The 18520-nt window shown below is 40.1% G+C and overlaps 2 protein-coding genes across 16 annotated transcripts in view; one reads left to right on the forward strand and one right to left on the reverse strand.

The window, feature by feature from the left end:
* Window positions 1-18520, reverse strand: part of DOCK7 (dedicator of cytokinesis 7) — a 113362-nt gene that overhangs the window by 47270 nt on the left and 47572 nt on the right. For all 15 annotated transcript variants that reach the window (XM_081915687.1, XM_081915683.1, XM_081915680.1 and 12 more), the window contains exons 15-20: window positions 5684-5801; window positions 4650-4720; window positions 2705-2843; window positions 1652-1753; window positions 1350-1436; window positions 947-1178 (exon numbers count right to left, since the gene is read on the reverse strand). In XM_081915687.1, the coding sequence (XP_081771813.1) occupies window positions 947-1178; window positions 1350-1436; window positions 1652-1753; window positions 2705-2843; window positions 4650-4720; window positions 5684-5801 (749 nt within the window). The remainder of the gene's footprint in view (window positions 1-946; window positions 1179-1349; window positions 1437-1651; window positions 1754-2704; window positions 2844-4649; window positions 4721-5683; window positions 5802-18520) is intronic.
* On the forward strand, window positions 8000-18440 carry ANGPTL3 (angiopoietin like 3). The gene is made up of 7 exons (XM_081915882.1): window positions 8000-8558; window positions 11267-11377; window positions 11977-12088; window positions 12744-12857; window positions 13409-13504; window positions 16421-16693; window positions 18206-18440. The coding sequence occupies exons 1-7, from the start codon at window positions 8070-8072 to the stop codon at window positions 18388-18390; spliced, it is 1380 nt and encodes a 459-aa protein (XP_081772008.1). The 5' UTR covers window positions 8000-8069; the 3' UTR covers window positions 18391-18440.

An 18520-nucleotide genomic window follows, 5' to 3' on the forward strand; every position in this document is an offset into this window, starting at 1 on the left:
TGAAAAACATTTCCAGAGGAGCTTAAGTATTTTGAAATTTAACCCTTAGTGGGGTTGAGCAAGCACTTGAATTATTAAGTCTTTCTAGGATGCTGAATAGTTTATACTGTATAGCATAAATTATAAGTTCCATCAAGGAATTGGGTAAGAAATGGTTCAGGCAGCATGCCAATCAGAAAGATTGGAATCCAAATTGGTGCACTGTGGTCACAAAAAGGTTTTAGATGCAGCAGAGGTGTTTGCTAACGGAATAGAAAGAGAGATTTTTTTTGCCATTTCTTCCTTCCCCCTACACTTCCCCCCATTCCACCTTCCACCCTGTTCTGGAAGATCTCTCAACTGCCTGAAGCTGAATTATTTTAAGGTGCTAGGAGTGGCAAAAGGAAAGAAATCGCCTCTCCTCCTCGTCCATTAATGGACACCCCCACTGATCAAAGGACACCAACTGGAAATCACTAACTGTCGCAGTCAAAATGTTTAGCTCCCTTCCATTTCAATCCTCTACCACAGCTAACAAGCATACATATGTGATACATATGAAAAGGTATTGAGATGGATGGGGAAGTGTTACATGTATCATAACTGGCCAAATATAATACACTGTTGTCCCTGGGATGACTTCATAGTAATTTCAATTATCCGCACTACAGTACAAAGGAAAAGGCACTGAACGTCAAGCCAGCTCTGGCGTACTCTATTGAGAGTAACACAGAAACACACACATGGTGAACTCCAAACATCTCCTAATTCCATTCATCGAGACTTCCAATCAATGATGGCCCCAAATGTTACAGGTGAACAATGAAAACATCCTTGAACATGTCCATGAAGAACAAAACGTCAACATGTAATTATGGCAGTTTAAAGTGTGGATGAATTAATACAGTAGGGTGGGTTCGCTCAAAGGTCTATCATGTCTTCAAAAACCCAAGCATAAATAAAATACCTATTTGGCCAGCAATGATAGGAGGTCGTACAACCAAGAGGATCAGTTTGTCAAGCAAGAGATGGAGAAATCGCACCACAGGCTCCAGCTGAGAGGAATTCAGTGCCGAAATGCTGCTCTTCAGTTCATTCTCCAAGTTGTTTTCCATAATTCTCATGTCGCCTATCCGCACAGGGAACATGTGTTCATCCAGGGCATGAACAAGGGCAAAGAACTTGTCAAGGTAAGGGTCCTGTATAGACAAAAGTCCCAACAAAATATACTAAGTCATGTTACTTCAAAAGCGAATTATATCCTTTGTCTAAACAAAAAATACATTTCTCTGTAAGTGAGAGAGATAGGAGAAATTATATCTAGATTGGATTCAAGCCTTTCTCAGGTAGGGACTGCTATGAATACATACCTGTGTATGAATAGATGACACAGCAACTATTTCTACATTAAAAACTCCCTTATGGTTATCTACCCACTTCATTCCAGGCAGCGGCACCTGAGGGTGGGGAGGAAGCAAATAATAAAAGCATTCAGGAGTCTGATTACAAAGCAGAAATATCAATTACAGATAGGTCTAGCAAAAGCAGGCACTCCATTCAATATTAGACATGGAAGATATGAACATCTTTTAAAGCTTGCTGTCTAAGTAAGGAGTCAGAATATTTCAGATGCCTACTGCTTAAATTGTCATTAGCGCAAGGAACTACTGACCTCTGGAGAGAGCACAGAGTATGCCTGAGGTGGTTTCTCTAGCGAAACAGGGAGAAGGAACTGACCGGTTTTCAAACGTCCATTCTGAAGCATTGGTATCCACTGTTAAGGGGGGGAAGAAGGCAAAATATCTCATTTGTACACAGGGTATGTCCAACTCACCCAACGTAATAATAATAAAACTTATCTGAAGGTACAGGACAAGAACAACAAACTATCAGAATCACAAGGATTTGGGTTCAAGAGTGCATGGACTTTGTGTTGAGTGGTATATGCTCCAATTCTTACTCCAAAACAGGGTTGCAGGCCACAATCCCAGAGGCCTCCAGGTTCTCCCCAGGCCACGCCCCCTTTCCCCAGGCAGTGCCCCTCACTGGCCCTGCCCTGCATCCTTCTTAAGTGCCTTTGCCTTGCTCATATTAGTCTCTGAATGGTGATAATGCCTGTGTGGTGCTCTGATTTTTGCTGGGCTGGAATGGAGTCTACTGGACAAAGGCAAGAAACATCTGTTGCTCCAGAAACATTTGGCCCTGGCCCCACCTGCCCCATGCATGCACCCCCCCAGAAGGCTGGCCATGAGGTAACGTGGCCCTTGGTTCGAAACAGGTTCCCTACCGCTGCTCTAAAAGGAAGAGGCAGAGGGAAATATAAGACTAAAAAATGGAAAGCATGAAAGGAACGCTTCAAACTAAAGTGGGAACACAAAGGTTCATTTTTATAGAACAAAACTCAGAATAAACCCAAATTGTATTATTTGCAGTCCACAAGAATATATCTTTCTGTCCACTGCCAGCTTGTCTCTGTTCTTGTTCCCAATTCTGAGTACCACAGTGGGTGGTCACTTTCAACCTAGCCACACAACACTGAGCTCTCAGTGACATCAAAGAGTCAGAAATTACTAGAATACAGAAATAACCTGAACCAAACAAAATAAAAAAAAATTATGTGGCTCTCCTCCTTCCTTCCTGCTCCCAGATGAAAAATGAAAGGAGTGGGGAGTAAAAGGGAGAGAGATTTGTGGGATAAATGGTTTGTTTCTCTGTGTGCTTTTACCGTGTATCCAACAGGCGTCTCCAGAGGAGTATTTTGTTTTTGTTGGCAACTGACATGATAAAAAGTGAAAAGCAGGTGGTGGTGGTCAGTTAAAGTAGCAGGGAGTTTAATCTTGATTTCTTCGTGAAAATCAGGAGATCTGTTTTGAGATAAAAAAATTCATCTGTAAGTATAAAGCTTTTGAAGCCTAGAATACATCCATGCTTAACTGCCTGCTGCTCTTCTGCATTTAAATAGAATCTTCTGATGTGAGAAGCATAAAGAAAAAAAGAAGAATTTATAATTTCCGCTTAGTTCCCTAATTCCAGAAAACCAAATTCTATAAGACCTTCAGGTGAATTTAGCATTTCTAAGGTAAGGGGCAAATTTGCATGATCAAATCTTGGTTTAATGATACAAGAATGCTATTCTTTTAATATTTAATGGCCTGTTTGTTCTCTCTTAGCAAGTTACAGACAGGGAGACAAGCCTGAGAAACGGTAAACCACTACGGTACTTTACAGGAAGATAAATGTACTCATGACTCAGCGAAGATCAGAAGTGCTTTGAGCACCTTCAAAACATATCACAGCACTCTGGAAAATTCCTTGCCCTGCTCCCCAACAGCATCAGCTACGAGCTCAAGGAAGAGAGCTGACCTTGTATGTGATGAACACCACTTTGGAGACAGTGTAAATGTTCAGAAATGCAGTGCAAAATAGATGAACCCAAACTCTTATTGGAGCCGAGCCAGTCTCACATTGTGCAGATGAGCACCTTTGAAGCCCTCCCCTCCTCCCAGTGGGGAGGGACAGGGTCCTGGGAGCCTCCAATTTTTGCTGGCTGCTCAAACCCTGGCTACCTAAACCAGCCAAAATTTATTGACCCTTTTTCTAAGTGTTTTGCTAGAATACTTGGCATGCCACCAGGATCAAGCTGCATGTGATTTAAAAGTCAAAAGAATGACAAATCCCTGAAAAAGCCAAATAACATATAAATGAGATTTGGACACTTTAACCTTAATAGGATTTGGGCACTTTGGCCTCAGTCCTAAACCACTTTTACCCTTCATTGGGCTCCATCCAATATATTCCACTATTAATAGCTTGAAGAGGAAGACAAAAATTCCAGACGTAATTACAAGAAAAAAATATTCCTCACAAACTAAATAAACTTTAAACCCAAATAAACTGAGTATTGGGTCAAGTTCCATTTATGAATGGAATGTCTACCAATTGCAGGATTTTATTTTTAGATGTACTGAATATCTGATTCAATAAATAAACAAACAAGCAAGCTCAGTGCCTTTTGAAAGACAGACCATATTGCAAGGTTATCTGTTGCCAGGACTTTTTGAATTTGGCATTCAAAAGCGTAAATTTCAATGAAACAAAAATGTCACATTCTTCATCCAAAATATATTGTGCATGATAGTACAGTACTAATATTTTTAAAGTTTATATATATACACCATCCTAATGGGTAGTGTTTCTGTATTTAGTCATAGCGTATGCTTACAAACAACACAGCGAAAGCATTAGTGCCATGGTGGTGGTTGGTTTCATGAAACGGAGAGCACCTGAGAAAAAAATCCTACATAAAGGCTGCTGCAGTGTTCATGTACTTGACATGCCATGCTCCCCATAGGATTCTTAAAGAAGTCTAAATGCCATGTTTTGCACCAGCTGCCGATCATAGGATCAATACACATAGTGATAAAACCATTATCAAAAAATGGCATCTCCATATGGCACGGGTCAAATATATGTACGTATCACACATTACATTGTCCAGAGACAAAGAGGACTGGAGAATCAACAAGGCCTTCGTCACTGTTTTGCTTTATACTTATAATCAAAAGCACCATACACCTAGCTATTGGTACACTGTTGTAACCACTACTGTCTTGCTTCCAATTTTAATTGCATTATGCACATAGTGCCATGTGACGTCTTTTGCATTTTACCTGTTATGATACACAACAGCTGTATATGCTTCTTTTGAAAATTCAGCACAGCTGGATTTTCCAAATATTACCTGCAAAAGGAAATAAAACAAGACAATTTAACATTGCTTTTGAGTTCTAGAAGTTAGGCTAAGAGCCAAGAGCCTTTACCAACATCAGTGAAATGTCGGTCAATTTTGCCAAGGCAAAATGAACACCAGAACCTCTACTGGTAAAATTACATTTTATATAATTATGATGCACATCAGTTTAAACAATGATTACAAATGGAAATCGGGCAGGAGGTGATTCGGCTGGAATGCTGGTTGCTACAATTTCATGAGAGAGGTGATTCCATTTCTCCGCTGCACATTAAGCAATGTTGGTTGTATGAGCATCGTAGAAAAGAAATGGCAAGAACTACATAAGCACAAGCCCAAATGCACCATGAAGTTTGAAAGGTTAGATTAGGCTTGCTTAGGGGCTCATGATTGTGGCTATCCATAAAGGAGTTTTCTCAGCAATGGCCACTCAATTGTGAGACTGTCCAGTTGAGGGTCCTTTACAATGTATAAAAGACCTTTGAAGACAGCTCTTTCCTCACCAGCTGTTAGTGGGTAACATTGTCTTGAGGATTTTGTGCTGTGGGTCCTTGGATTTTAATGCTGCTTTTCTCATTTGAAATGCATGGAGCACATGTTTCTCCAATTCTTATATTTTATTTGTATATTCTAATGTGTGTAAAACAATCTTAGATGCTGTGGAAGCCAGTTTGTAGAGAAGACTTCTAAAAAAGTGGGGTATAAATTTATTCAATTAGTAAATAAATTAGAGGAAACAACATGTCATAAAATAACATGTCATAAATATTTAAATTTAATATAAACTATGCTATATTTCTGTTGGGCTTGCAGAAAGGATAGGAAGCAACACTGAGTCCAAAGCAGACTACTCAGGCTAGATCCACAGAACACCACATGTAGCACACATCCAACACATGAAAAACAATTGAGGCACCAAAGTCAAAAGCAAACACACACACAGACACCGCATACCGGCATTGCGTTACTTGGATCCTCTCCAAACATAAATTGGACTTTTACAGTGATGTTCCGAGCAGATCCTTGACGGTTGGCAAAGTTAAGGCTTTGAGGATAGACATACAGAAGGTTTCTGTAAAAAAATAAATGAATATTACATAATGAATACTGCATCATACAATAATGAAGATATACCAAAGTGTCTTGGGCATCAGTTATAAACTATTGGAGCAATGTAGCAGTGTGTTGTGTGAGGCCAACGATGCACATTATTGCATCTTTTCTGCCTGCTTTCTTACACTTCTGAAACATAAAAAATGCAGAGAGAAATCATGTAAGAGAAGTAGCCTGCAAACAGCAAAGGAAAACAAGAGTCAGAATGCATTATTTCTCAATATATCTTTGCCCATTTTGACATGACGCATCTACGTTTTACCATTTGGCTTTTCACAAACTCCCAAACACAAAACATCACTGGGTCACTTGCTACAGATCCTCCACCAATGGTTTGGCATATACTATATTCAAGGCATAGGCAAACTTTGCCTTCCAGATGTTTTGGGACTACAACTTCCATCATCCCTAGCTAACAGGACCAGTGGTCAGGGATGTTGGGAGTTGTAGTCCCAAAACATCTGGAGGGCCAAGTTTGCCAACGCTTGCCATATTCCATATTCCACTGAGCCACGACTTCCCTGACTCACCACGACACTCCATTCTCAATGGGTTGCTTCCAATGGCTCATATTCTCCAGACAGAATCTCCCTCTGTCAGAGGAAGGAACCTTCTGTTGTCAGTAGCAGACATACCTTCAAATCAAACCCAATAGATTTCGCATTTTTCTTGTGCTACACAGAATGGTGGACTACAGAGCCACATTATCTTTCTGCATTCCATACACTGCAGCAAGCTGAAGTGAGCAGATAGGGCATTCTTTCTGTTTCAAAGGAAGACCTTCATGCTGAATTAAGCGCCGGAATTTCATCCCCATTGGTCATCTGGCTTAATCAATGTTCTCTTTATTATTTCTGCAGGCGGCTGCTGAAATACTTCTTTTTCCTCCTTTTTTGTGGCTCTCCTAAATTACCTCATTCTGGCATGAATACATTTGCTCCTCAACGTGCTTTTTCAAATAAAAATGGATATGAAAATTTACTTTAAAATGTACTTTTCTCATAAAACTTTCATTAAGTGTTATTAGTAGCTTAAGAGGGGGATTTAAATGTATTTGCGAAGCCAAGCTGTGTGATCCCTATATTAAGAACAGTGTTCTTCTGGGGACTCATATTGGTACTGGCCATTAAAAAAAAAAAGGACTTATGCCCTTTGCACTCTTCTTTGGTGGTATTTTCTCTTAAGTACGGGTGAGGAACATTTCAATCCAAAGCGAAACTGTTTTGGTTAGAAGGTTAAAAGTTTCTCCTTCTGTTCAACATGCATCTATTTGCTTTAAAAAGCTCAGCAAATAGAATCCTGCCCTAGAGTTGACAGTGTTGCAAGAGGGAGAGAAACAAAGAGTTAAAACCACACAACTTGCATCCAATAGGACAAATGTCATCATACTTTCTTGTGACGATCCTGGAAGTGATCCTCTTTCTTCCTTGTCTTTGCAATGAATTATCTCTTTAAAACCCTACACTCCTCATATAGCATTTTGCCAGTGCATGGTATATTTTGTCATAGGTATGACCTTCTTATAGTGTACTCCTACACATGAACTTTTCAGAGTCTTATAAATCCCTTACAGCTTTATATCCCCTTTGGGGTTCAATGGTGTCCTAAAGTATGGAGGAAATCACTTCTGCTTGAACAACATGGTGCCCCCCCCTTCCTAATATATCCTCCCTTTTCAACTTTTACTATGATCCACATGGATGCCAACCACCAAGAAGGAATGATGGGCCAAGCAAGGAAAGATCAGTAGTCCCAGGCTCCCCCGGCAGCCAGTGCAAAAGAAGGCTATGCACCGTTGAAGGAGATCAAGGTGGAGGTTCAGCACCATGCACAGTACTCCTGTAGCTGACGCCAAAACATACAAGTCGTCTCAGCAAGGTCCTTGAGCAACTGGTCAAATTTAATAGGAGGGCTAGGTAGTCATTGACTAGAAGCCTCACCACTTAAGTACTGCCTCCAGCTGATCTCTCCTCACAGCTGATCAAAAAAAAGTCCCTGTCATAAATGGCTAGTCAGGTTGCTCTGTCTGTTTCGATGTCCAAGAAGCCTAACGAGGACACAGGTTACACTCATTTAAGTTTAATGATCAACTACCTCAACTTGACTTTTCAGGTCTGAGCAGCACATATTTATAGGCAAACTAAGTTGCAAGGACTATCACATAGAAAGGCTAACAGCAGCTTGGAAAAGCTTTTCTTCTCCAAAGGCTATCATAAGCAGAAAGAAAATGAAAATAATACTAGTATTACTCTTCGTAATTTCTCTAGTTGCTGCAACTAGAATAGATGGAGATGAGTTTTCCTTTGTACCAGAATCTCCTGAGCCAAGGTTTGCTATGCTACATGATGTGCAATTACTAGCCAACGGGCTGCTCCAGCTTGGGCGTGGCCTTAAAGACTTTGCCATCAAGACCAAAGGCCAGATGGATGACATCTTTCAGAAACTTCACCTTTTTGACCAATCTTTTAATGAGATCTCGAAACAAGCCAATGAGATAAAAGAAGACGAGGAACAGCTAAAAAACACTACTTCCATGTTGCAAGTCAATAACGAAGAGATAAGGAACATCTCTGTGGAGCTGAATTCCAAGATAGAAATACTTTCACGGGAGAAGATTCAACTTCAGGATAAAGTAGGGAAGCTGGAAGAAAAAATAACCAAGTTGTTTCAGACCCAGATTGAAAATCAGGAGCCTGACGAAATTGCATCACTTAAAGTAAGTAGCAGGTATGGAATAGATTTAATATTGCCAAAGTTACCTGAAATGGTTTCCAGGCTACTGATGGAATCCAAAGCTCCAAAGTCAATTATGACCTTGTTGCACTAATATCAGTGATGTAAAATATACTTTATCTAGCAGCTGTTTCATACAGTTTCACTTTGTTTCTAGTGATAAGTAAAATTAAGATGCTAAAACGTTTTTAAAAATTAAGATGCTAAATTAGATCACTCTTTGGGGAAGGAATAGCCAAAACTTCCTTTGCAAATCAGGTCAATTTGTGTTCAGGTACAAATTGTACAGTACAGTATAGGAAAATGTTCTGATGCCTTAGAGCAGTACTCTCCAGATGTTGCTAGACATCACCTTGACTACTGGCTATGCTTGCTGGGGCTGATGGCAGTTAGGAGACCAACAATATCTGCAGACACCATGTTGGATACCCCTGCTATGATGATAACCATTTTATTATTTATACCCCGCCCATCTGGCTGGGTTTTACAGTGCAAACATTTTCCAGTGCAAACTGCCCTTGTTTATGCACAGGAATGTTTTCCACTTCAAACATTTCCAGGAAAGCCACATCACTGCATTTTGAGGAATGAAATGAACGTGGTTATCAAGAAAGTAACAACTGGTTCTTTACTGTAAATTTGTTCCTAATTTAATCCACGGAATATTTAGAGAACTAAACAATGGCTCACGTATGCTCTATGCTTTACCAAAAAGCAACCACAACGAGATGAATTATTTTAACAAAAGCCAGGGATGGTCAGTGTTCTAAACATGTAAGCCATATGCTTTTGCACCTAGAATTTTTTTTCTGGACAGTCCATAAAGGAGGATAATCAGAGTACCCTGGGTGGCTGGAACCGATTCCCTTTCATAACGTAAGACTATGACATAGGAAAGGCTCATTTATTTTAAAATATTTGTACTTTTCACAGCCTGTCCTTACAAAATTTAAAACAGACTGCTGCTTTAAAAATAATAATTCCACAATCAACACGAGTAACTTAGCTGCAATTGATAATGTATCAACCCAGTGCCAAAAGCAACATCAGCAAAGCGGCAAAAGATCATGAAATAATCTAATCAAAAAGCCTAGAAAAATGAAATGGTGTTCAGCTGCTGCCCAAACAACAAAAGCACAAGCACAAAGCATACATTTTTGGGGCAGGATGTCTCCAAGATATGGCAAAACTACTAAGAGCAGATGGAGCAGGGCCTCTCTGATGACAGTTCACTGAGTAACTTTGTACAAGATGGTCAGTTTGTATGAGTTGTTGCTGAAGTAGAAGGAAGTGGCTTATGAATTCAGCCAGCCAGCCAGGGGAAAGGAAATAGAAGACAATCAGGACTCAAAGGGTAGGAATGAATTAAGAGTTTCTCCATGATGGCCAGCAGTGGTGTACACACCAGTACGAGAAGGGTGCATCAGGTGTATTTGTACTGGGATTCTCAAAGACTGAAATCCTTAAACTTCCCTTTGGATATCAAAGGTCCTTTCCAGCTAAATGACTGCTTTTTTAGGGGGTGAGATGGGGTGGGATGCCAAAACAGATAATAAAAGCAAGTCCAGGGGGTGAGATGGGGTGGGATGCCAAAACAGATAATAAAAGCAAGTCCCAGTCACCAGACAGCAGCTTTGCTTCAGTTCCAAGAAACCAGCTCTTAATCCATTGCTTTTTTAGGGCAGAGTACAGGATCCATAGATTATGAAGCAAAACAGGATTGTTGCATGATTTGACTATACAAAACCATCCCTCCAAATAAGATTGAGGATATACCTTCTACTTCTGTTTAGCATGGTAAGACAACAGCCTTTGGTGAAATTGGCTTGCCCTGAGAGGTGCCCTTCTCCTAGCAGAAAGCCTCCTGCAAGGACCCTAAATCCAAAGAAGCTCTTCTATCAGTAATATTTTACACAAAATCTCTTCTTGTAGCCTACTAGAGCACATATGGGATGTGGGTGATACTGTGGTCTAAACCACAGAGCCTAGGACTTGCCGAGCAAAAGGTGAGCGGTTCGAATCCCCGCAACAGGGTGAGCTCCCATTGCTCGGTCCCAGCTCCTGCCCCCTAGCACTTCGAAAGCATGTCAAGTGCAAGTAGATAAATAGGTACTGCTCCAGCGGGAAGGTAAACGGCGTTTCCATGTGCTGCTCTGGTTCGCCAGAAGCGGCTTAGTCATGCTGTCCACATGACCCGGAAGCTGTCTGCGAACAAACGCCAGCTCCCTAGGCCTACAGAGCGAGATGAGAGCGCAACCCCAGAGTCGTCTGCGATGGACCTAACGGTCAGGGGTACCTTTACCTTTAGAGCACATATACTACAAATCCAAATCAGGGGTGGAAAACCTGCGACCCTTCAGATGTTGGTGAACTTACTCACCAACCGCTTTGAGGGGTTTTTCTACAATAAAGCAGTATATACATTTTATGAAATAAACTCCAACATCCCCCAGCCACAGCCAGCATGGCTGATGCAAGTTGTAGTCCACCAAAATCTGGAAGGCCACAAATTCCCTATCCCTGGCCTGGATCCTCTGTTCTCTGCATATTTCTCATGCTGTAAACACTGACTCCACATTGAAATACATCAGCCAGAGCTTGATCAAGAGTTCATGGACCTGCACTATTAAATTTTCTCCTTCTGCTTCATGGTCCTTTGAAACCAAGCCACTGTTTATGCTCTCCATGCAGAACTTCGTCGAGCAGCAGGACAACCACCTCAGATCCCTTCTCAAAAGAGTTCAAGCGCAGCATGTTCAAATTGGCAAACAACAAGAACAAATAGAAGACCTGGAAGAGAAGGTAACATTGTTGCTTTACCAATGTCCTCCTTCAAATCAGGGCAGTCTTTTCAGGGGCATTAGGTGATTTTTGAGACAGCTGGGAACTGAGAAAGAGGTAAAGAGTGCAGAAATTGGGAGAAATAAAGAAGTACAAACTAATGACTAAATAGCAAAGTGGACAGGGAATAACTCATCTTACACGATGATTTAATAATTTCAATACATTTCCATCATGCTCTAAGATAATTTGTGGACACTATGTGTCTTCGCTGTGTATTCCCAATGTAGCTCCAGGATTAGAATGGAAAAATAACATTTCCTTGTTGTATTTCAACTTGAAAAATTCCAAAAACACCTCCTTCAGCTAACGATCTTTACCACTCTTGTGGTAAAAGAAATTGGGCACGCCCCAGACATGACTGTAGAAAGGTACTGGGGAGGGGGAATGCTTCATTCTCAGGAATTCTCTTGTAAAGATAAGAGGTCTCTACCATCAGTAAACCACTTCTCCCCATTTCGTTATCTCAATATACCTGAGCTCCAAAATATCAGTAGATGAATGATGAACTTTATTAACAAAAAACAGACTAATAATAATAATAATTCTCTGCCCCCCAGCTAAGCAGCCCTGGTTTTCAAGACAACACAGAGACTTTATTCCCCTCGAGAGAAGAAAATGAAACAAGGCAAACTAAACTTAATACAACAGCTAAAGTTCAAGATTACAAAGGTAACTGCCCCTGTGGAAGAAGAAGGAAACAAGTAATCCTTGTGTACACTGGCATCTGTGAACACTGTTCTAGTATACATTTTTCTATGGGTATACATCTTTGAATGCCACACTGTTAAATTCTCTTTATTACTGCTGTTGGAAAAACAAGTGTGGCCTTCCACAACATGTTGCAGTGTATCCTCCCTCCGAAAAAGGAAAGCTCCTATTCAAGCTTCCAGTCATCCATTTCCTACAAGTAGGACATTCTACACTTTCTCCTCCCCACTCAATTATTTTTTCAACTGTCGCTGTTCATTCTGTTGTTAACGAACATGCTCATTTGGCTGCTTTGATGGCATTTGTCCATTTAGGTTTGTTTTATTTTTAAAAGCTTATTTCTGCAAGCAACAAGTTTTCCCCAAGCATGCCAATGCTTCCTTCTTGTTTCTCAGCAGCCAGTTTGTTTACCATTTTGTCAGCGCTCACCAACTGGATGGGATAATGTGTCATATTAAAAATAATAACAATCAAAGGAATGATTCACAGCATTCTTTAATACAATATCATCACCCAAGTCCCTGCCACAATACTGAGTGCATTTCAGTGTGCCTTAAACTCACCCCGAACAACTTTAGTCATGCATTTGTAACTTTTAAAATCTTGTTGTTCTTAGGAAATGCTACTGATTGCATGTGGATATACAGCAGAGGTGAAAGATCTAGTGGCATTTATTCTATTAAGCCCAGAGGATCTGAGGCTTTTAATGTCTACTGTGAAATCAAAGCAGGTAAGTCCAGCTACACCAGGGACCATCTAATTCTCCTGCTAAAAATCATTATGGACTTCATTTTCTGCCCTGAATGATGTTAAGTGTTCCATTAGTGAAACATAGGAAGTTACCTTATACTGAGTCAGACTATTGGCCCATCTAGCTCAGTATCAGTTTAACTATAGTTGGTCAATAGTTAACTAGGATTACCAAATTAAAAAATGGTGCAGTCAGTAGGATCAATTATTTATGTTCCAACTGGGTCAGATGAGGATGCCACGACTAAACAATCATCACAACTAAACCTCTTCCAGCAGTGGACAAATGGCTTGGACAATTTTCACACCCATGCATGAAAATTCCCATGGGAGTAAATTCAATGAATACTTTACAAATATTGTGTGTGCGCGCATGCACACACCTGTTTTTTTCCTATATTTAACTGCATTAAGAAGCATTCATGGGAGGCACAATATGAACTGGGCCTATGTTTGCTGCAGTCCAAAACTGGGGGGGGGGGCAATAAAACAGGTAGTATTTATAGTTTATTTATCTTTTTTCATACACAGAAAGTGCATGGACAGTTATTCAAAACAGATCGGATGGATCACTAGATTTCAACCAAACCTGGGAGAACTATATGAATGGATTCGGCAACCTGGATGGTAAATACATTCTCTTACATTTCCCTAAATAAGTATTTTTATGTGCTAAAATAGTAGTTGTGGTTTATGCAAACATCAACACATTAAAGTAAGTGAAAAATACCTATTGGGAGAATAAGGGATGATTCACATTTGCTATTTTGGGTGTGTTTTAAACAGGTTAGCTTTCTTCACCCCCATTGTTTTGGTATGAATTGGTGCACAGTGAAGGAGAAGGAGGCACTTTTTAGGTGTCTAAAATACTGTAATTAAAGTACTAAAGATCTGTAAACATAGCAATGCAGACAAAAAGATATTTCTATATCTCAATTTTTTTGCGGAAAATATTGGACCAAATGAGGCCAGAAAATACTCAAGAACCCTTACAGCATATTAGAATTAAACTTCATAATATACAGTAAAAAAGTTGCCATGTAGTGACTGATACAACAGGCAGTTTTCATGCATATCACACAATGAATAGCACTGGGTCAACATAAAGCTCAATGAGTTTCCGCTGAAACAAAATCCTGGTTTCTAAACTTAACCAGCCAATCATCCCATCAGAGGACCAGGCAGAAAGAAACCACCCTTATTTGCACTGGTTAATCATCCACTTGGGACACCAAGGTGCAGGCTAACAGACACATCATCCAGCACACTTTGCTAAAGGTATGTTCCAAGCTGCTTCTACAGAGGTGCTAAAGGAGGGCAAGAATTGAAGTGGCAACCCTGTTTGGCCACCAGAACAGGGAGCAACATATATTAGCAATTATCCTGAAATCACATAGTGAAGTCCTGAAATATTTTGGACCATAAGTAGTTTAATTGGCTTCATTATCATTACTTGCAAAACCATAATTTCAAGACTGCAAAGTCAATTTTATACACCTGGAGCCTAATCTGGTGCACTAGTGGAAGCCAGTGAAAGAACTCATGGTGCAATGGGCCTCCTCCTCCTCAATCTCCGGGGGGGGGGGCAGGAGAAGTCCCAGAACAGTGTCCAAGCAGAGGAGAGGGGAGATTCTGCCTGGAATGCAGATACGTTTGTGCTTACAGAACAGTTGTAATAGCATGGTCTTCAATTCCACCCCTAGCATCTAGGGATGTCTCAAAACGTCTATTCTTCTATTACTTACATGAAGCTGAATAATACAGAGTCAAATCACTGGCCCATCCAGCAATGGCTCTCCAAGATCTCAGGCAAAGAGCCATTTCCTACTATTGCCATCCAAGATCCTTGTAACTAAAATCTCCTGAGGACTGAACTCAGGATGTTAGAGATGCTAAGGAAATGCTGTTATCAGTAAATTATGGGGTTTTCTAGCTGTTATTTGATATGTAAAGCAGACATGTCTAACATCAAAGACTCTCTTCTTAAACCAGAGTGCTATTGGATTCCGACCAAATGTTACTGGATTCCAACTCCCATCAGTCCCACACATCATCCAGCAACATCTGGAGGATCAGGGGTTTCCCACCCCTGCCCTAAAATTCATTACATAGAAAATATTTCCACAAAATGTGGCCCACCATGAGTTTGATGGTTTGCAGTTCACTTGAACTCATGGACAGTTTGTTCCAAAGAGAGGTAGGGGAAATCCAAATAAATTTAGCATGTGCGACTCTGCAAAAATGTCTGAACGATCACAAGGTCTTCTTAAGGAAAAACTGCACATGTAGATTAGCTCAAAAAGTTGTTAAGTGCCATCTCCCCATTTCCTCCCAGCTGGGACCTGTGTTATATAATTTGCATTGAAGAGACAAACAATCTCTGTGCAATTTCATTTCCTCCTAATAGCTACAAATTGTTTTGGCATTCCCATAGCTTGTTACGGGTATTTTCAGTCCTTATATTAATTGGAAACTATGGTAGCTCCATTTATGACATGAGATTGGATTGTCTATGGTGTATGAAAGTCCCCACAAGAATATTGTTCTCAATATATTTTGCGTTTTTTGTTTTTACAATAATGGTCTTCATTAAAAAAATACTGCCCCCTACATAAAGCTCAAGCAACTGGTTCACATGACACAGGAAGCCAAGCTGTGGTTCAAGAGTGAATCTTCCTTAAAAAAAAAAGAGTTCATAAGGTGAAGTTTTCAATACTTTTGAAATCAGAGCTTTAAGAAACGCTGACTTGGGGAGAAAGTTGATAATACTTTCCCACAGCAGCAAAGTCAAAGTTGAAACTGAAATTTCATCATTACATTGTATAAAGTTTGCCTGGTGGTGAAATCTGAAACATAAATGCAAAATCACATGTTTGTTTTAAAAGGGTACATTTTATCTTTTCCACTATTTCTTGCTCAAATGTCCTCTCATTTACCTTTGCCAATTTGGAATGACTCCATTGGCCCAACTTTAGAGAAAAAATGCCTTAATGTAGTTATTCTGGAAAAAAGGTAGAAGAAAATAAAACTATTTTTTTAAAGTAGAATCCAACGTGCACTTACTTCTAAGAAAACATGCTTAGTTTTGCACTCCATGTAATTCACTTAGAATGTTCAATTTAAATGTGCTGTGGTAAATGACACTACCTGAATGCCTATTAAGAGTGCATTCCTTTCTCATGGCTGACACTCCATTTCCACTGCAATTAAATTTTATATATGCCACTCGCTTCACTTATCAGAGAGATTCATTCACACACTTTTGTTAAGTATGCCTTGCATTATCCCTGGCCGACTCTGGCAAGCTGCAAAGTTCCATTCCGTTCATATTTAGTTTTAGTTTCCTGTTTTAATTGATCATTAGTGCATAATCTAAAAGTTGTAAACAAAAAAGAGATATCTCCAAGAGAGATTATCTGAAAAGTTCAAGGGTTCCCAAGACTCAGGTTGTCTGCTTAATTAACCGAATTAGTAACTCAAACTTGCTTATGTCTTGCCATCAGCCTACCCTAATAGTTCGGTCTGTGCAACTTGTATTTTCAGGAGAGTTTTGGCTGGGCCTACAAAAGATCTATTCCATTGTAAACCAAGGTGACCACATCCTGCGTATTGAGCTGGAAGACTCAAGAGCTAACCAACGTTATATTGAATACACATTCACAATGGGAGGTTCAGAAACAGACTACACTGCTCTTCTCTCCAGGATTACTGGGAATATCCCTAATGTTCTCCCTGAACAGAAAGAAGTGAAGTTCTCTACAAAAGATCACAACAGCAACACTGAAAGAAAAGTCAACTGTCCAGAAAACAATTCAGGTAGTCTTTTTTGTACAAGCTGCTGCTTTAGTTTTTCTCATAAATCGGGGGGGGGGGGGGATACATTGTGGAAGATATAGCTGAAACTTTGTCTACAAAACTTATATATTCCCTGTTCTGAAAAATGAAACATTAGGAACCAGAACCAAATTCTGAAGAACAACTGGGTATGTTGGGTGAGGGACTGCACATCTGAGTAATCAATCATGTTTAGAAACAAACTTATCTGCACTCAGAAAGCTAGCATGTCATAGACACTATAACTTTTTTGCCCCAATATGGTATTTTATAAATGTCTATTTAATTTGGAGGAGTATCAAGTTGTGTAATTTTCCACATGCATTCTGTACTATCTTGGAAGGCTACATCTCATCAATCTCTGAACATGTGAATCACCCTCTAGAACAAGGATGGATAAGCTGTGGCCCTCCAGATGTTGGTGTAACTCCCATCCTCTCTAATGGTCATGCTGGCTGGGGCTGCTGGGTGTTGGAGACCAACAACATCTGCAGTGGCACAGGTTGCCCCATCCTTGCTCTAGAGTTTCTCTCCCATATATTTCTAGTCCCTAACTGAACATCAGGCAGAACTTTAGGAAACAGAAATAGAACTAAAAAGTGAAGTGATCTGGCAAAGATCTAAAAAGAGAGCGCGTAGCACACAGGAATAATAAACTGGTGACATGATTTCCTGTAGAGCACCTTTAAGTAAATCCCCAAGAAGTGCTGGTATTCTATGCACTTTCTCCATAAACTGGGCAAAAATGTTATTCTGAAATACCCTTTTCTGCCCCCTCCAATGTGGAAAATTCAAATTTGCAGCATGAATCAGTAAATTATTTTAATTCATTTGCAGTTCAATCCTATTTATTTTACTTCCTCTAATAAATGTAGCTAACTATGAAACTGTATAAAGTTCACTTCTGAGTGTCAGTTTTACAGAGAATATAAGTGTTTGAGATAGATAGGAGTGCTGTGGGGGGTTTTAAATCTGACACTGGGTAATTAAGTTAAAATAGAATGACTTCTTTTTTTAAAAAGGGAGGTGGGGGCAGAGGCCATTGTATGCAGAAGATACCAGGTTCAATCCCTGGCATCTCCAGGTAGAGCTGAGAATATCTCCTACTGAAACGCTGGAGAGGCAATGCCAATGTAGACAACTCAGCATAGGGCAGCTTCCTATGTTTCTAGAGAGAGGGGTGGTGGACATTGAGGATTTGTGACCCAATCTGAAGGATGGTACGACAAGCTTCATAGAGGTACAGTTCTTCCAAGTTCCCTTCCTCCCGATAAGCAACTCCTCATACCAGGCAGCTAGCTACTGTTGATGCTACCAAGGATTTTGAGAAGTGACATCAAACACGGCATGAGAAGAAATGTGAGAAATCCTCCTCCACACATGGAAGCCCCTTCTGGTGCCTAAAGGGGGTCTATGAACCACACCCTTAGTCCATATGATTGTACTACAGTGTTGTTGCTATCAATTAAATGGTGCTTATAATTTCATCTTCAGGTGGCTGGTGGCATACGGCATGTGAAGAAACAAACTTGAATGGAAAATATATCAAATCAAGTTCAAGAGGAAAACTGGAAAGGAAAAAGAGAGTGCTCTATTGGAAGCCTCAGAAAGGAAGGCCCTATTTTATCAAATCAACCAAACTGATGATACATTCTACAGATTTTGAAAATTTTGACTGAGCATCACCATTTGGAGTCTATCTAATAAAGCACATTATACCTTTGTCAGAGCCAAGTGAAGGCACTTTTCAGTACTCAGGCGAAAGAATTCTATTGTACCTTAATGATATATTTTGTTTCTGTGGCCACC

Source organism: Podarcis melisellensis, assembly GCF_964234715.1.
Source record: "Podarcis melisellensis genome assembly, chromosome: 6".
Taxonomy (NCBI): Eukaryota; Metazoa; Chordata; class Lepidosauria; order Squamata; family Lacertidae; genus Podarcis; species Podarcis melisellensis.